Source organism: Fusarium phalaenopsidis (genome assembly GCF_050370095.1).
Source record: "Fusarium phalaenopsidis strain FUZ10S chromosome Unknown contig_32302, whole genome shotgun sequence".
In the NCBI taxonomy this organism is placed as follows: Eukaryota; Fungi; Ascomycota; class Sordariomycetes; order Hypocreales; family Nectriaceae; genus Fusarium; species Fusarium phalaenopsidis.
The window spans coordinates 4,817,833-4,835,146 of record NW_028145405.1 but is presented as its reverse complement, the minus strand read 5'-3'; the positions used below and the strand labels follow the sequence as shown (position 1 = coordinate 4,835,146).

The following is a 17,314-nucleotide window of genomic DNA, read 5'->3' as shown; positions in this document are numbered from 1 at the left end:
GCTTCGACATTCTGTTGCAACATAGAATTCCGCTCGAGTGGATAGACTCGTGAGGCTCTCACTGGTGCTGACATATATCATCATCTACTTTGGTAGGTAGTATGCGATTAGGAGCCGGGGTGTTACGTGTATCTGCCGGTCAAGTTCCGTTGGTGCGGCTAGATTGAGGGTTGCGGGAACGCTCACTCAACTATAAATGAGACCCATTCGTTCTTTCTTGGCGGGTCTTTGAGAAGATTTATGTCAACCAACTTAGACTTGGGTCAAACCTATTCAATTATACCCGACTCTACTCCAATCCATCACAATGGCTCCTCTGACTGTCAAACTTGAAACCCCGGTCACCGGGCCATACGACCAACCCATTGGCCTGTCAGTCTATTCCCAGTCTATGGATATTTCCTAGGAAACCTTCCTCGGAGAGTAACGACTCACCCATACTAGGTTCATCGATGGCGAATGGGTCGAGAGTGTCGACAAGAAGAAGTTCGAAGTTATCAACCCCTCGAACGAACAAGTCATCACTTCCGTCTACGAAGGCACCGAGAAGGATGTCGACCTCGCCGTGGCGGCTGCTCGAAAGGCATTCGAAACAACATGGAAGGACACGACGCCCGGTGAGAGGGCCCACCTTTTGTACAAGCTGGCCGACCTGGCCGAGAAGAACAAGGAGCTTCTCGCCGCTGTTGAATCGCTTGATAATGGCAAGTCGATCAACAACGCCCGCGGTGACGTCGACGCCGTTGTCGGTTGCCTGCGATACTACGGCGGCTGGGCTGATAAGGTCGAGGGTAAAACCATCGACATTGCCCCTGATATGTTTCACTATACACGATCCGAGCCTGTAGGTCACAACCTTGGCGCATGGTCGTCCTGTAACTAACAAGCTGGCAGATTGGCGTTTGTGGACAGATTATTCCTTGGAACTTTCCCCTTCTTATGCTGTCCTGGAAGATTGGTCCTGCCCTGGCAACTGGCAACACCATCGTGATGAAGACAGCCGAGCAAACCCCCTTGTCCGGATTGGTCTTTACTGAATTCATCAAGGAAGCCGGTTTCCCCCCAGGTGTTTTCAACCTGGTGACCGGTCTCGGTAGAGTTGCCGGCGCCGCCATTTCGTCCCACATGGATATCGATAAGGTCGCCTTTACCGGCTCAACCCTGGTCGGTCGCCAGATCATGAAGGCGGCCGCCGACTCCAACCTGAAGAAGGTGACTCTTGAGCTGGGCGGCAAGTCGCCCAATATCATCTTCAACGATGCCAACATCGAAGAGGCCGTCGACTGGGTCAACTTTGGAATCTATTTCAACCACGGCCAAATCTGCTGCGCCGGCAGCCGAATTCTGGTGCAAGACGGTATTTACGACAAGTTTATTGAGGCGTTCAAGAAGCGGGCAGAAGAGAACAAGGTTGGAGACCCCTTCCATGAGGAAACTTTCCAAGGCCCCCTCGTCAGCGGTCTGCAATATGAGCGTGTCATGAGCTATATCGACCTCGGCAAGGCAGAGGGCGCCACGGTTCTCACGGGCGGCGGCCGTCACGGAGACAAGGGCTACTTTATCGAGCCAACAATCTTCACCGATGTTCGACCCGACATGAAGATCATGAGAGAAGAAATCTTTGGACCCGTTTGCGCGATTGCAAAGTTCAAGGACGAAGAGGAGGCTCTGCAGCTCGCTCACGATACCCCATACGGCCTCGCCGCCGCCGTTCACACCCAGAGCCTCAGCACCGCCATCCGATTCTCCAACTCTCTTCACGCCGGCACAATTTGGGTCAACTGTTATAACCTTCTTCATCATGCTGTTCCTTTTGGCGGTTACAAGGAATCCGGAATCGGCCGGGAACTTGGAGAGGCTGCCCTCGCCAACTACACACAGAGCAAGTCTGTTGCTATTCGGCTGGCATGAGGGATGTAGATACCCAAAAAATAGTGAAATAAATTCGAAGTCAGACTTTGAGTTGATTCCTGTTCGTGAAACTTGTCTTTTCGCAGAGTGTTGTTCTGTACGAAGTTGTCTAGCGATGTCGCCTGGCAAGGGCTCATGATCTTTATGATGTTCTCCTTTTCAATATTACAGCGCTGTTTTCTATACGCTATGAGCAACATATGGTCACCCATGAGAGTCTTCTCGGTAACAAGGGAGCTTGGGTATTACGCGATTAAGTAAAAGAGCGATGACGAGGCGCACAGTGTTTCGTGAATGATTAGATTACCCAGTACAGGGATAGATGCCCTCTTGAAGAAACACTCAGGCCCTGCAACACCTTAGTTTCCAAGATAAAACATCCTGGAAGGATAAACCAATAATTTATCTATGATAGGTCGTCCGGTGAGTTTCTAGGCTGGAGTTCTTTTTGAAGTTTCCCCAACTCAATAAACACGATGATGATGCTCAAGAGGCTGTGGCACTAGATCACAGCAAGTCCTTACACATGCCCCTCCCCCACTGCCTATGGTGCTTATATGCAGGAGACTGATCAAAATATTCAACAGTTTCATCGTATATAAATATTAAGTTTTATTCAGTTGCACGCGATTCAACATTCACAAGGAGGCGATGAAACTTAGGGTAGGCTTCGCGTCATTGGTCATATTAGAAGCAACGACCCACTTTTCCACCCCGTCATCACCTTGGAGATGCCTCCCGACCAACTCGACTTCATCTTTTGCAACCAACATCTTAAATCAAAATGATATTCTCATTCATCGAAGCTATTGATATGGCCGAGGTACAGAACCTCTCACCTATTATTTCTCTCTTTGAGGACGACGAGTCTCGCTGGCAGGCCGTCGTCTCCCGCAACGCCAACGCTGACGGCTTCTTCGTCTACGCTGTACGCACGACAAAGATATTCTGTCGTCCCATATGCAAAGCTCGCCTCGCTCGCCGCGCTAACGTATCCTTCTTTGCGAATGGGCTCGACGCCCAGGAGGCTGGCTTCCGGGCTTGCAAACGGTGTAAGCCAGAGGTGGCGGGGCTCATGCCTGAGGAGGCGGCAGTGCGAAAGATCCGCGACTTTGTGCAACAGCGTGCAGAAAAGAAGGACGATATGGAGGCTAGGCTAAGCTTGAGTCAGATGGCCAAACAGACCGGGCTCTCCAAGTGGCACTTTCACCGAGTCTTCAAGAAGTGTGTCGGAGTGACGCCGACAGAGTACCTGCGAGTACAACGCCAGGGACAGCAGGCCCAAGAGTCATTACCAGATGGAGAAATAAGTTGGCTTGATAGCCTGGACATGCGAAGCCTTGAATGCGACTTTGATTTCTCATCTTGGGACGGATCTGTTGCCGGTTCTGGGCTGTCCAGTACAGACACGCCGCCAGCAGCCGCCAGCAGGGGCAGTCCTTTCTCGATCGACGACTTATTGGTCTGGCCTGAAGAAAGAAACGAACCGCCTGAGTGAACAAGCTTTCATGTCACAACTTCAAGAACCTCGCCTTCCGCCTTGGCTCGTTAAGCGGGCCGACATCCACCACTTTGTTGACTGATGGCGCACCTTGGCATGGGCTTGGCTCTGAGCGTTCATAACCCCGAATCGCATATATCCCCCATATGAGAGTCTGCTATTGAAATAGCAGCGCTTGGGATTACGGCAAGTCGCCCGTATCGCCGTTGGCGACCCAAACCGGGGGGGTTTCGACCATGTCTCAGCGCTCCGTGCCCCTTGTTTGATCTACTACTTCAGGCTAAGCGACCATTAATCGAAACTCCCCAAAAACCGGAAGCCTTCTGTTCCGACAACAACAAGCGGGCTAGGATTCAACTGTCGCTCTAAGCTCTCAATATTCATCCAGCCTCGTTCTTTTCGCCATGGCCATCTGTTGGGCTGACTTCATTGGGTTCGCCCACTTCTGCGCCGGAAGCAAAATCGCGATTGAATGGAAGCACCTAGTTTATAACATTGAGCGAGAATTAAAGCTACTCTCTAAGAAATGAACGAGTATAAGCTCTTGCTCCGACTTTACCGGTCTCTCTGGCTACTATGGGGTATCCGAGTCCTGACGAGGAGACGGGATCTACACATCCGAGACCTCCGATGCTTCGGACCTCCGTGGTGAACTGAATGCAACACGGGGCCCGAGTTCTTGTCAAGGCTAAGCCAATTAGGGACTTCGGACAGTCTAGTCAAGCCCCAAACCGTCAACTAACACCAACATGACCAACATCTTGAAGCATTGCGTGCAACCCCAGGTTGTTTACGCGCTAGGAGGAGCCTCAGAGCTTACCAACTTTACCTCCTCTAGAAACTACGCCGTAGCAGAGGATGTATGATCGCCACCGTGAAGCTCAAGCTCAAAGCTTAGCTTGTGTCATCTCGAGTTTATCCTAATTTAGCTACACACTCATGATGAGGTTTGATGGTATATAACCAGTCTCGTCCCGTCTCCATGAACCTTCTCTCTCATCATCTTCTACACAAGCCTCTTCCTCTTACCCCTCCTTCTTATTTCCTTTCTCTATCTGCAGTTCTGTGAACGCATTCGTTTCAACCACTCCTTTCTTCTTCAAGTCTATTCTTCTGTACCACTGGCTGGTTTTTTGGTTACTTCCCCTTGTTAATAACAAACCACACCAACCAACGTTCAGTCTTTTGAAACTATTCACAATGGCTCTTTCCAAGGCACTCAGTCTTTCCATCCTGTTAGCTTACGCCGAGGCCCGTTTTGGCCAGGAGCAGGTGCCTGTTGCTGCAGTCCAGGCACTTGGCGATGCTGGCTTCGGTGATCCCGGTGTTGCTGCCACCATTGCTGGTAGCATTCCAGGCTCTCTCCTTGCCGCTGCTAGCCCTTGCCAGAAGGTAATGAGAAGTTGGCACCTGTCTAGAAACAAGTAACTAACCTGTTATTCTAGCTTACTATTGCCGACCAAATCATCTCTGAGCTGGGAACTGACCAGCAAGTCATTGACGCAGCGATTGGCCTCGTCGCTGCCGAGACCAACTTCAACCCTTTCGCCGTCGACGTGCCATTCGTGTGCGCCGACCCCAGCCTTCCTGCGACTGCTGAGCTTCGAGGCATCGTCCCCCTTGTTGACCCGGCTGTTGGTGGTTCAGATGTTGAGAATGCCAACTCTGCAACCTCGAAGCAGACGCCTTTTGATGCCACGGGCCTGTCTCAGGCTGAAGTCATGATTGCTCAGGGCTTTGGCAACTTCACCGCTGTTGGTGCCGATGGACAGCAGGTCGCACTTGATGGACAGGATGGTGCTGGAGCTGGAGCTGGAGCTGGAGCTGGTGCTGGTGCTGGTGCTGGTGCTGGTGCTGGAGCTGGTGCTGGAGCTGGAGCTGGCGGTGCTGGTGACGGTGCTGCCGACGACGGTGCTGCCAATGATGGTGCCAATGATGATGCTGCTGCCGGTGACGGTGCTGCTGAAGGCGGTGCCGGTGGCGATGCTGGAGGCGCTGCTGGAGACAATGAGGACTGCGACGACACTCCGGCTGGTGCTCTCCCCCCTAATAACAACAGCACTGCCGGAGTCGGAGCTGGAGCTGGAGCTGGAGCCGGAGCCGGCAAGGCCGCTCCTAGCAACGGTACCCTCCCAGACGGAGCTGGAAACAACGATCAAGGCAATGACGATGGCCAGGATGATGCTGATCAGGACGACGGCGCCGACGATGCCAACGATGCCGAAGATGATGATACCGAGGACGACAACGATAACAATGGTCGTCACCGAGGCTCTGGTCGTGGAGGAAGGCTACGACAGACACTTGACCGTCTTCGGGGAGCCAACCGGGGAGCCAACCGGGCCCAAAGAGGGGGAAATGACAACCAACAAAACGACGGCAAGGATAGCGGCAACGACAACGCTGCTGGCGATGACGCTGCCGCTGGCGATGATGCCGCAGCTGGCGATGATGCCGCAGCTGGCGATGATGCCGCAGCTGGCGATGACGCTGCCGCCGGTGACGATGCTGCTGCCGGCGATGCTGCCAAGGGAGGAAACAGCCAAAATGGAGGCGCCAACAATGGAAACGCCAACAACGGAACCGAGGCGGATGGAGCCGCGTGCAACAACCAGGGGAACAACGGCCAGGGCAACGGAGCTGATAATGCTGCTGGTGACGGCGCCGCTGGTGGTGATAATGCCAACAACGGAGGCAACAACGGAGGCAACAACCAGGGCAATGCTGGAGACGATGCCGCCAATGGCGATGATCAGGCCAACCAAGATGGCGCTGCCGGTGACGACCAGAACGGCCAGGATGGCCAGGACGGAAACCAGGGCAATGGTCAAGGAAATGCCGGCAATGCTGGTGATAACCAGAACCAGGATGGCAACAACCAGGGCGGTAACAACCAAGGCAACGCTGGCAACGCTGGCAACGCTGGCGATGACCAGAACCAAGATGACAACGCTGGAGGCGCCGATCAGGGCCAGGACGGCGCTGACGATGGTGCTGCTGGAGGAGCCAACGGTGATCTCGACTTTGGCGTCTGCCAGCCCACAATGGCACGAATCGGCGGTCTCAACGGCCGACCAGCCGACGAGTTCACCTTCATCCCCCAGGATCCTTTGGTGGCTGAGGGCCAGCAGGAGGCGCTGAACCCCAACATCATCACCAACCGCATCTGCGATCAGCTCACCAACGTCTGCAACGCCAACGATGCTGCAAAGGCGGCTTGCGAGTCGGCCAAGGCCGAGATTGAGGCTCTGGGCACTCGTGATCAGAGCACAGCCGACACATGGAACGCTCTTCTGGGCTTTGCCGGTGTCGACTCGACCCAGCAGGTTGTTTAATAAGAAGAAAAAGAAGAAAGGAGGAGTAGCATGCTGGTCATGATTGGAGTCGATAGTATTGACATGTACTTACTTAGTCGAGGTGGTTGAATACATAGTTTGGCTTTAGCGCCTAGGTTAAACATAAGCTTATCCCTTTTGTCATCATCGAGATTCAATGTGAATATCGTGGATATGTAGCTGAAAACTCCCTCGCATTTTCCTTCCGACTTGACGAGAATAAAAAAAAACGCCTCGTGATGATCATTCTCCCCCTGTCCCTGTCCATCATTATCCTTCTCGGGCATAGAACTCCCTTGCTTGACGTTTCAACTTGTATCCCCCCTGCCAGCTAAACTGCGCCCGCGGTTGCGCATCAAATCAAATGACTGTCGTGGCGCCTCATGCATGTTTCCCCTGCATGGGCGGAAAAGGATCGACGGTTTTCTCCGTCTGCCGTGTAAGTGTGTATAACGCCACGAAGCATGCAGAGATCCTGGGTGAATTAGAGTACGTAGTCGATGAAAGGATGAGGACTATTTGATCGAGGATATCCCAGAGATGCCAAACTCTCGTTCCTAACTGTTTCTCAACATCACACACTCTTTTAGTACTTTGAAGCGACATACACCATGTTTGACAAGCCCAGAAAGAAGAGAACTTGGGGAGAGCTGTTTGCCCACCAGCTGGGCTGGGGAGAGTCCAGGGGCCTTAGCATCTGGTTCATGATCTCCATCCTTCGTATGTTCTCTGTCCGTTCTCAGTGTTCCTCTTCTGACAATAACTAGTCGGCCTGGTTGCAAACTTTGTCGTCCTCATCGGATGCATGTCCCCTGCCACGCAGTCCATCTACCTATTCCGCGTTAGTAGCCAGGACCTCATCGGCGCTGCCACGAACACGACTCGCGTGCCGGCCAAGGATCTCCGTATCGATGAGCTGCCGAACCACTGGTACTGGGGTCTCTCTGGTTTGTAACCCTGATATAAGTGACGATACACCCTCTGACTTGACTTAAATAGGTGTTTGTGTAATCTATCCCGACGAACAGACTCCGACCTGCCAACGCTCCTTTCCACCCATGATGACCATCGAGGACATGATCACCTTTGCCGTCAAGACCAAGATGTCCGACAGCACTTCTGAATCAGCCATAGCCAAGAATATCAAGCCCTGGACAAATGCCCTATCCCAAGTCGAAGATGATCTCCCCTCGCCCTCCCGCCCTGAGTCACTCCTCAAAGGGGCAGTCGCTCTGTCCCTCATCTCGACACTCCTCTCATTCCTCGTCCTCCCGCTGGCCGTCCTCTCGCTGAGCACTCTCCGCGGTAGGCTTCAGCGCTGGGTCTACTACTGCATCGCCATGGTAGACACATTGGCCTTTCTCGGCGCAGGAATCCTCGTCATCTACGCCATGAATGACGGTCCTCGCTCGTTGATCCAGTTGTCTGGCATCGACCAGGGAAATGAGCGAACATTTGTAGGCCCCGGCCTTTACGTATTGTTTGCCGGCGTCTTGTTCAAGCTCATCTCCATCGGCATCTTCTTCTCCATTGCCTTCATCATTGTCATAATGATCGTCTTTGCCATCATTGCTTGCATATCAGAGGCAATCGATGGTGATTCGAGCAGCGGAAGCAAGGAAATTGTGGTTATTGAAGTTCCAAGATATGAAGAGAAGTGATGGAAACCTGGCCTTGTATCATGGGAGATGTTCAACTTGTAAGATAGGTAAGGAAGAAGCGCTGGTCATTAACTAACAACAAATACCTATTGCCGCGAGTAAACGCTACGCTTTATCACTTCTGTCTCTTCTGCATCACCGTATTAGACCCAGGACACGGGGTCGATTATAACTTGAGATACCATTCCCTCTTCCCTTTCCTCATCACTGAGATCGGCAATGAAGCCTTCCATTTCTTCGTCGCTCTCATCATCGCTTTCATCACCGACTGCATAAACGAGTTCAAAATCATTAAACCAATGGGTTTCATAACCATCCTCTTCTTCTTCGCCCGGTAGTGGACGAAAAATAGACGGCGCATATGGAATAATCCGCTTACCACGAAGCGGTAGCATGGTGGTACGCTCAGCAGCTCTGCGGTAGTAGTCCGTCTCCTAAGGAATACAAAAGTCAATCCAACTTCCGAGATAGTCCAGTCGGTTGCCCTGGTGTTCCTGGCTCTTGTATATGGCCTCGAATTCATCGAAGCTCAGCTTGCCCCAGCCGCCCCTCTTAATCGCTTGGGCTTCTGCCAGGCTGAGCCACTTCCAGTGCCGTAGTGTCATTGGCGTAGGGGCACTTTCTGTACCCGTGCCGGCTCTTTCACCATGTTCCTCCTCTGAGGTCTCAGTTGAGACGGGTTGCGTAATAGGATACCATGTGCGTCTTGGTACATCATCAGCTTCCCCCATAGTGTTGGGCCTGAACTGCGGAAGTGTTGGGTCTCGGTAGTCAGGGGATGTGAAGATTGCATCAGTGTCGGCTTTAGGCGTGGGTTCTGTGGGCTCATCCTCTCGGATGATTTCCACCGTCGTCTCGATTTCCACGGCATTCCGGCCCTCGGGCATGGCAATGGTGTAACCGCTTTCAGACAACAGCTCTTCAAGGGTCTTATCCGTGGCTGGCCTGATAATGGTATCTCTATCGCCTGTGGATGGCTTTGCGCCGTCCTCGTCATTGAGCTCCATCGTGTCGAGCACCTCCTTGTACCTTTCTCTCTGCTCCTTGGTCTCGGCAGCATGCACAGCAACATCCTCTGCTGGCTTGAAGATGGTATCGAGTAGTTCGTTGAAGGCATGTTGGGTAACTTGGTAAAGGATCTCCTTGCCGGCATCGTGTTCAGCCTCGGGCATCCTCCAACGCGGAATGTGCTCCGAGGGGCTGCTTGGAGAGGTAGACTTGCTCGATTCGCCCGCGTTGCCATTGGCAAATCGAACTTTGGAGCTTGTCGGTGTTGTAGGTGAGCTGGTTTCGCCATCGGTACTAGCCCTCTCATCCATCCGGCGAAGGTCCATGAGAATATCCTCGCTCTCGGGCCAGTCGTCAGGAGCAGACCCTCCCTCTTCCTCATCGAGGTAGAACTGGCGTCTCATCCATCGATCATGCAACGCTTTCCGCGCCATGTCTCTCTTCTTCCTTTCAAGCTTGGGTAGCTTGCTTCGATATTCAGCAGCCATTTCGGCCCTGGCCTCGCTCTCAGTCTGTGACGGGCCTGCATCATCATCGCCTCCGTTTTCATTTGCGCCAGTACGTCTGTTCCTGACGTTGCGATCGTCATCTTCATCATCATCGCTTGGCTCCTCAATCTCCAGATTCGTATTGTCCAGTACGAGTCCTGGCAACTCATCCAGTGTTGTTGGAGGCTCCATTAGCGTAACCCAGTACGTGCGATCTGCCTCGCTCGCAGTCCGCATCGTTCGCCAGTTGCTGTCAGTATCGCTCCGTGTAATATATCGTCTTCGAGAGGGAGGGTCCGTATCACAGGCAAACAGGGTGGTCAACATGTCGCCCCGTGTGGCTGTGTCCTCCCCGTTCCCGGCAACAACACCCTCATGCCCGTCCGCAATTTCCACACTCCCGTCACGATGGTACGTCTTGCCTTCATACCGGATTCCTCCCTCTCCCGCTGGAACCCGTCCTTCGCGGCCAAACAGACTGCTAAGAGGTTGGCGACCGGTAACGAGTTGCAGAGCATCGGTACTAGCGAGTAGCTGGCCCTGAAGACCATCCAGAATATCCTTATGCATCTGTTTGTAAAGAACGTAGTATGCGCGGAACATGCGCAAAAAGTCCTTTCGGTCAACATAACCATCGCCATCCAAGTCATAGCCAGCAAAAATCTTGCGTAGTTTGTCCTTTCGTTTCCTGTATGACAAGCCGTGTAGAAACTCAGTGAAGCCGATCAAATCATCATTGTTGGAGTCGTAGAAAGAGAACATGCGGTCATGGATGAGATTCGGAGCTGCATGGCGAGAACCCCCCAGAGGCACAAGGCAGCGCTCAAAGGTCTTGCGGTCCATGGCTAGACCAAGGTCGTCAGGGTCTTCTCTCCATTCCGTGTTAGCCATGAAGGTCCATTGCTCCCAAAATGCCTCGAGCTCTGGCCGTTCAAAACCCGTCTCCCGTGACAACTTGGGTATCAGCCCGCGCGGTAGGTTGCGCCTGCAAGTGTCAGGGTCCCCAGTGTACCAGACCGGCTGCATCTGCCTAGGGGCAAAGGGCGGCGCCGGGGCGCGGATCTTGTAGAATATATGGGTTTTGATGTGGACGCCCTGGGCTTCGCAAGTTTCGCACAGGTCAAAGTCGGCACAGTTTGCGCAACGATACCGCACTCCCCGGATGGGAACCATGCCGCAGGCGTTGCACTGACAGCCACGGTGCACGCAGCCGTTCCTCCGTGCGTTGTCTTCCGAAACACGGAACAGAAGATTCACAATGTTATGACCAGCTCGCTGGTTTGAAGGGAAGCCGCCTGGTTCGTTCCACCATTCGTCCGTCCCGCCTTCCACCGTGGTCTCGGCGTCAACAGGCCGTACAGTATCGAGTTCGACATTCTCATCACCTGGGGGCTCCGAAGATGCGCTAGACTCGGAGGGGGCCCTAGCATGGCGATGACGGCGGCGTACGGCGTTGCTCCTGTGCAAACTGCCAGGGATGGCTTCGAATGTTGGTGATGCGCGGCTCTGATATGTGTAGTATCCTATCGAGGCAGCGGCGACAGCAGTCACAACCGCCACGGCCAGCCGCGGCCGGGTTATGCTCTCGACCGAAGGCGTGGGCAACCACATGGTGGGCTATATCATGTGTGTAGCATGATGGTCAAGCTAGGCGCGTCAGAGAAGCAAGGTCGGGGGATGGCCAAGTGGGTGTCGCGTGCGTATGTATAGTCGGTTGATAGCTAAGGACTCGATGACTGGAGCTGCCGGGATGAAGGTTGGGGAATCCTGTGCTGTTAAGACTGAATCAAGTAGATGTTGTGGTGTTTGAGTGATGACAAAGATACATTTCCACAAGCTTGGGGAGATCCAAGCTGAAGTTTGGTGGGGCAGGCTCTTTATGTGGCCCGTGCACACCTGCGACGGTCCGGACCACGGTGGAAGGAACAAGCCGGAGGTACGTACCTCGCATCCGAAAGTGGAGCCCGTCCGTGGTCGGCGACAAAGTGATGATGCTTGTAATGGATGGATCGATCATGGGTCCCTCCACTGACGGAGCTGAATTTCCTCAGCCCACTCTTCTACGGTACATTCTTAACCTCGCATACATAGCTCGCCCAGCGCAAGCTACACCAGCATCTTCCGCCAGCAATTGCCCTCTTCCACGACACAATGGCTGACGGTCCACCCTCTATCCCGGGGCCTCTGCCCTCGTCCTTTGACAGCGACCAGTATGCTCTGCGTGCCCCGGCGTGTTGCGCCGTCTACTCCCCGCTCACGCGATAGACAGGGATTTCTACAACGAGCGTCCGATGCAGAAGGTCTTTCGCAAGATCAAGGAGGAACCTCTGATCCCGCTGGGTAATTGACTCCTCGGGCACCCAAATGCCGCGTTCTTTTCCTCCGCCGAGATCAAGCACTCTAACAACTTCGTTCCTCCTACTAGGAATCGGCCTGACCAGTCTGGCCTTCGTCAACGCCTACCGAGCCCTCCGCCGGGGCGATTCGAAGCAGGCGAACCGCATGTTCCGAGCCCGAGTGGCAGCCCAGGGATTCACCGTGATCGCGATGCTGGCGGGCAGCATGTACTACCAGAAGGACCGCGAGAAGAGCAAGGAGCTGCGCCAACTCCAGGAGCAGCGGGACGCCGAGGAGAAGCGCCTCAAGTGGATCAGGGAGCTCGAAGCCCGAGACGACGAGGAGAAGGCCATGAAAGCTCGCCTGGAGCAGAGGAGGCAGCTGGTGCAGGCTCAGAGGGCCGAGGAGGCGGAGGCTGCGGCGGCGGCGGCGGCGACCACAGAGGAGAAGCCCAAGGCGACGTCCGGCGGAACCGGGGGCATCCTCGGCCGGATCGGCCTGTGGCCTCAGGGCGAGAAAAAGGAGGAAGAGAAGAAGGTTGCCGAGGAACCTGCGGAGGAAACTGCAAGCGACAAGCCGGGAAAAAAGAAGAATCCAAAGAGCTCTCTTGGTGATCTCGGTGAGATTATCTCATCCCAGAAGAAGGACTAACTCAACAACAATGGCACCCACAAAAAAAGGCTGGAGCCGGAGCGGAGCCTTGTACAATCACTTTGAAGCATACTATGTACGATAGCGGATGGGCGGTGCCTTCGAGCGCAGCATGGCTCTACTCTTAGAACGGTGTTAATGATGGATAACGTCATGAAGCTGATGATGTCGGAGGCGCCGGTCCTCCAACTCAGCCCTCCTGTTTATTTGCTTGCCCCGGTGAGAACGTTTACTGAGAAAATACCCGTCAATATGAGCAAGATATCGACAGATGCCTTCCTACCTATCCCATGGAGCCCCCGCTCCGAGCCCCTCCGATCAGCCCTGCCATCTCCAACAAAGCCCGATCCGCTTCTATGTCCCCGGTTCCCAGGTTGATCTTGCGGCGGGCCTCAGCTTCCCGTTCCTCCCAGGCCCATCTCTCAGCCTGCGCTCGAGCTTCTGCATCACCACCGCATCCCCAAACCTCGAGGCTCTCGATCTGGAAGCGTTCTTGAAAGTCGAATTTCCTCACCGAACTTGAACGGAACGCGCCGCCTCGTGAGGTAAAGTCGTGGTTGAAGACTGCAAACTCGAATGAATCGTCGAGCATCAATGAGACGGGGCCCAGATGCAACATGTCGGCTTTTCGGTGAGCCTGTGACGGATGAGGGTGCGGACAGCCAAATGACAACATGGGATGGTGCGCAGGTGCCTTGGTAAAGGTAACGTAGTCTTTGTTGATGGTGGATGCTGGAAAGACGTCGTGAATTGGTTCCAGTTGGAAGAGAACTGTCTCCGAGTCGCCAAAGCATTCCCTATGAGTGTGTTTCCAAGGTTCCCTCACGTAGACGCCAAAGGTGAGTTGATCTGACTTGCTTCCATGAGGGAATCTCTTTGTAGGAAGAGATGCCGCAAAGGCTGCTTCTTGGCCACCCTCCGGGATATCGCTGAGTCGTGTTCCACTGACCAAGAGTAACGTGGGAGCCTGCCAGTTGAACACCTTGGTCTGGAAACTTCCCATTGAGAAGCCGGCATCATTACCAGAGTAGAGAAGTCTCACTCTGCGGAAAAGGTCTGAGCCAGGGAGGAAGAGTGAGATCTGACACAGGGTGTTGTGGTTCAGGATCTCGCCAGAGTCGGTCAAGAGAGGCTGGGCCACCTTGGTTATGGGGGTATCATTTTGATGTTTGGAAAAGTCTAGATTTTTGGAAAAGAGAAAATGTTCAAAAAGGCCGTTGAACCCACGGAAAAGATTGGGGCAAATCACAGGGATGATGCTCTTGAAGTGGCTGTACTTGATTCCAGGAGATGTTTCGGCGTTGACAAACGAGGCCAGGATGCATTCAGCAGTTGCGCGGAGGCCTTCTAGTTGCTCACCAACAACGTGAGGCGAGTACAACGACAGGCTTTCCTGAGGATCGAGGGGGGCGGCCAGCAGAAGCAGCATCAGAAGTTTGCGAAAGTTGTCAGTCGGGATCGTCGCGGAATGGAACTTGGGAGCATGGCCCTGATCCACGGCTTCTTTAACGTCAAGCAACTCAAAGGCCGTCAAAACGAGGTCGTCATCTTCATCGTCGTCGTCATCGACTTCATCGCCAGCCTGATCCACTGCGAAGCCAGCAACATGCGAGTTCCCTTGGACTTTCTCGTCCTTGCCATTAGGCTCATCAATAGCATCCGATTCAGACGGTTTGCGATCAAAGACAGCCAAGCTCCTAAATAGCAGCTTGGTCCTGTCCGAGGAACCCCGCGCCAGCACGGTTCGGTACCGCTCAGTCATGATGACGATGACCATGATCATCCGGGGTAGCTCCAATACTACCGGGGCATCCTGAAGGAAGGGGAAGGCGCCCAGATACGACACCATTTGAAAAATGACAGGTGACGCGCCAAGGATGTCGGGGATCTCAAGGTAGCGAGCGATGGTATCCTCCTTCATGTACCTGATCGAATCCTGCTGATCTGCAAGGCTTTTGAAGACATCCTTGAGCGAGTAAAACTCGAGAGAAGTAAAACACTTGCTCCTGAACCTCTCTGCCTATATAGACGTGTCAGTTGGTCGTGAATGGCTTCTAACGCGGACTTGCGGTAGACAGGACAGCTCACCAGCTCATGAGCTAGCTCCTCATGCGACCGCCGCTGCGGCTGCTCATCCGAAAGATTCTGGCCCATCTTGAGAGACCCGCTCTACATTCATCACTTCGAGGTAGTAGGATTGGCTCTGGTTCTCATGTATCTGGCGATTGATTGATGATGATATGATTAGGAGAAGCTGAAGCCTGGCCTGCCCTGGACGACTTCATGACATTCCGGGGCTGGTTGCTGACATGGATGATTGCCAGGTACGTACCCCCTACGTAATGCCAACCCCTGCTGTTCCTGCAAGGTGCAAGCCCAAAGATGGACAACTAGCGGCACGTGAGCCGGGTAATTCCTCGGCCCGAATCTACAATGCAACCCTTGGTGCCATGTTGAAGCTATTCCCAACTCACAATTACTACGATTCAGGCTTGCTCTGCACTCGCAATTATAGAGATGACGCAAATGAGCTATTACACTTGAAGCCTATCAGAACCCAAAGCTATCTCCCAGAATCAAACTCGGAATGCCTGTGTTCAAGCCTCGTGAGCTGCCCCATCGTTGGCAATCGAGAAATCTTCATGGTTTGGTGCCCACTTCTTGTCCTTCAGATAAAGCTTCCAAAAACAATCAAACTCCTCCTTCGCGATCTTGAATTCGCCATTACTCGCCTTCCTTGGGGCGGTGAACGTCCGTACGATCATGCCCTGGAGCCCCTCGCACCATCCCTCGTCCTTGATCTCCTTCAGCTTCTCGGCGACCTTGTAGTCATAGGCCGCCTTAGCGTCAGACTCTTCCGTGTCGCGGTGCTTTTGTCCGGGCTTACTCTGTTCAAGATCCTCATCGTTAGTGGAACTCGGGATGACCTTGGAATGCGGCTGACCTTCAAGCGGGCCGTTGACCAGCTCATCGCCGACTGATCGGCGCTCCTTTGGCTTATCCATGAAGATGGCCTTTGGGATGACGTCGAACTTCTCCAGAGCTTTCCTCATCGACTCGACCTTGGCCTTCTGGTTCAACTCCTTCTCAAGCATGCGGATGACCCAAGGCTTGTATGGAGGGCCGTTGTGCACAAACAACTTGTGGAGCGCCGGGTTAAACTTCAGAAACTTGGAAGCCATTTCGCGAGTCTTCTTGTCGATCGTCTCGATCTTGAGGATCTGCTCGTCGGTGAGTCTGGGCTCCTGCATCGCGGATTGCCGCTTCTCGAGATCCCGGGCCTGGAGTTCCTTGGGCAGACGGCTGGTGTCGAAGAGGTCGCCCTCTGATCGCTTCTTCGGCCGCGGCTCCTTGTCGTCCTTTACCGTCATTGGGATGGCATCGTATCGCTCCAGGACTCCCCTGAGCCTGGGCATCTTGGCCTTGACCTCCAACTCCTTCTCGAGCAGGTAGACGGCCCGAGGCGAGAAGGGAGGATCACCCTCGCCAAACAGCTGCTGCACCTCCTTGCTGAATCCCAGGAAAGTGGCCGCCCTCCTACGGGTGCCCTTGTCCAGGGTTTGGACCTTCTGGAGTTGCTGGCTGCTCAGTCCGAGCCGCTGACCCGGCCTGAGATTTGGGGCCGGCTTGACGTCGCGAGTGTGCAGCTCCCGCGTCTTGCCGCTCTTGGAACCCGTGAGCTCGCCAACATGGGACTCGGGGATGATCAGCTCTTCCGACACAATCTTCTTGGATCCGACTTCTTCAAGGACCGTGACGCTTCTGCGGCCGTTGCGGCTGCAACCACAGCCACGGTGGCCACCTGGGAGCGCAACGGCCACGCTGAGTGTGGCCTCGAGGGCGAGGAGGAAAAGGGCAACGACACGCATTGCGGTGATAGTTGGTGATGGTACTTGAGAGATAAGATCCGTAACAAAGGCTGAGGTGCGCAAGGAGGCAAGGCAAACCAACTCGGAGAGAGATGGGTATTTTATACTTGATTCAGCCCAAGTCTTCCCATATCATTCACTCTGGAGTTGTCATTTATCCATGACAAATGTTGGGTTTTCGAATGGCTCATCACTGCTTAACCCCTCAAACTCTGGATGCATTCCATGGGCAGAGCTCGGTGGTTGGGGCGAGGTACATATCAAGGTTCCTTGAAATCATCAGGGGCAGAAACAATTGCAGGGACGCATAGATGAGATACAAATACCTACCTAGAAATCCATATAATATTCAGTTCACTAACTGTATGCTAACGTATTCTATACTCGTGTTGCTACCGAGAACGAATGATCATGCCACTCAATGACCCCATAGACGACTTCAACAGTTCAGCGGCTCAAGCCTTACAGGAGGGGCTAAAGCTTGTTCTGCCAGTTAAGGACAAATGTCTACGGAGGCCTCAACTCAATCAACGGATGAGGGGGGCAAGGGCCG

At 53.8% G+C, this 17,314-nt stretch overlaps 8 protein-coding genes across 8 annotated transcripts; 5 read left to right on the top strand and 3 right to left on the bottom strand.

The window, feature by feature from the left end:
- Positions 1 to 307: 307 nt before the first annotated feature.
- On the top strand, positions 308 to 1,911 carry LRP88_08843 (aldehyde dehydrogenase family protein; the record flags this gene model as incomplete). Its single annotated transcript, XM_083245341.1, has 3 exons — positions 308 to 372; positions 445 to 844; positions 895 to 1,911. The coding sequence occupies 3 exons, from the start codon at positions 308 to 310 to the stop codon at positions 1,909 to 1,911; spliced, it is 1,482 nt and encodes a 493-aa protein (XP_083099835.1).
- A 784-nt stretch (positions 1,912 to 2,695) lies between these two features.
- Positions 2,696 to 3,409, top strand: LRP88_08842 (metal binding domain of Ada-domain-containing protein; the record flags this gene model as incomplete). Its single annotated transcript, XM_083245340.1, has 1 exon — positions 2,696 to 3,409. The coding sequence occupies one exon, from the start codon at positions 2,696 to 2,698 to the stop codon at positions 3,407 to 3,409; it is 714 nt and encodes a 237-aa protein (XP_083099834.1).
- Positions 3,410 to 4,612: 1,203 nt separating this feature from the next.
- On the top strand, positions 4,613 to 6,747 carry LRP88_08841 (uncharacterized protein; the record flags this gene model as incomplete). Its single annotated transcript, XM_083245339.1, has 2 exons — positions 4,613 to 4,804; positions 4,858 to 6,747. 2 exons carry the CDS (start codon positions 4,613 to 4,615, stop codon positions 6,745 to 6,747), a joined length of 2,082 nt encoding a protein of 693 aa, XP_083099833.1.
- Positions 6,748 to 7,358: 611 nt separating this feature from the next.
- On the top strand, positions 7,359 to 8,408 carry LRP88_08840 (uncharacterized protein; the record flags this gene model as incomplete). Its single annotated transcript, XM_083245338.1, has 3 exons — positions 7,359 to 7,467; positions 7,515 to 7,694; positions 7,747 to 8,408. 3 exons carry the CDS (start codon positions 7,359 to 7,361, stop codon positions 8,406 to 8,408), a joined length of 951 nt encoding a protein of 316 aa, XP_083099832.1.
- A 434-nt stretch (positions 8,409 to 8,842) lies between these two features.
- LRP88_08839 (uncharacterized protein) lies at positions 8,843 to 11,515 on the bottom strand (the record flags this gene model as incomplete). The annotated part of the gene is made up of 1 exon (XM_083245337.1): positions 8,843 to 11,515. One exon carries the CDS (start codon positions 11,513 to 11,515, stop codon positions 8,843 to 8,845), a length of 2,673 nt encoding a protein of 890 aa, XP_083099831.1.
- A 540-nt stretch (positions 11,516 to 12,055) lies between these two features.
- LRP88_08838 (respiratory supercomplex assembly factor RCF1) lies at positions 12,056 to 12,892 on the top strand (the record flags this gene model as incomplete). Its single annotated transcript, XM_083245336.1, has 3 exons — positions 12,056 to 12,114; positions 12,174 to 12,244; positions 12,330 to 12,892. 3 exons carry the CDS (start codon positions 12,056 to 12,058, stop codon positions 12,890 to 12,892), a joined length of 693 nt encoding a protein of 230 aa, XP_083099830.1.
- Positions 12,893 to 13,175: 283 nt separating this feature from the next.
- LRP88_08837 (TLD-domain-containing protein) lies at positions 13,176 to 15,046 on the bottom strand (the record flags this gene model as incomplete). Its single annotated transcript, XM_083245335.1, has 2 exons — positions 13,176 to 14,912; positions 14,981 to 15,046. 2 exons carry the CDS (start codon positions 15,044 to 15,046, stop codon positions 13,176 to 13,178), a joined length of 1,803 nt encoding a protein of 600 aa, XP_083099829.1.
- A 443-nt stretch (positions 15,047 to 15,489) lies between these two features.
- LRP88_08836 (uncharacterized protein) lies at positions 15,490 to 16,761 on the bottom strand (the record flags this gene model as incomplete). Its single annotated transcript, XM_083245334.1, has 1 exon — positions 15,490 to 16,761. The coding sequence occupies one exon, from the start codon at positions 16,759 to 16,761 to the stop codon at positions 15,490 to 15,492; it is 1,272 nt and encodes a 423-aa protein (XP_083099828.1).
- Between the last annotated feature and the right edge of the window lie 553 nt (positions 16,762 to 17,314).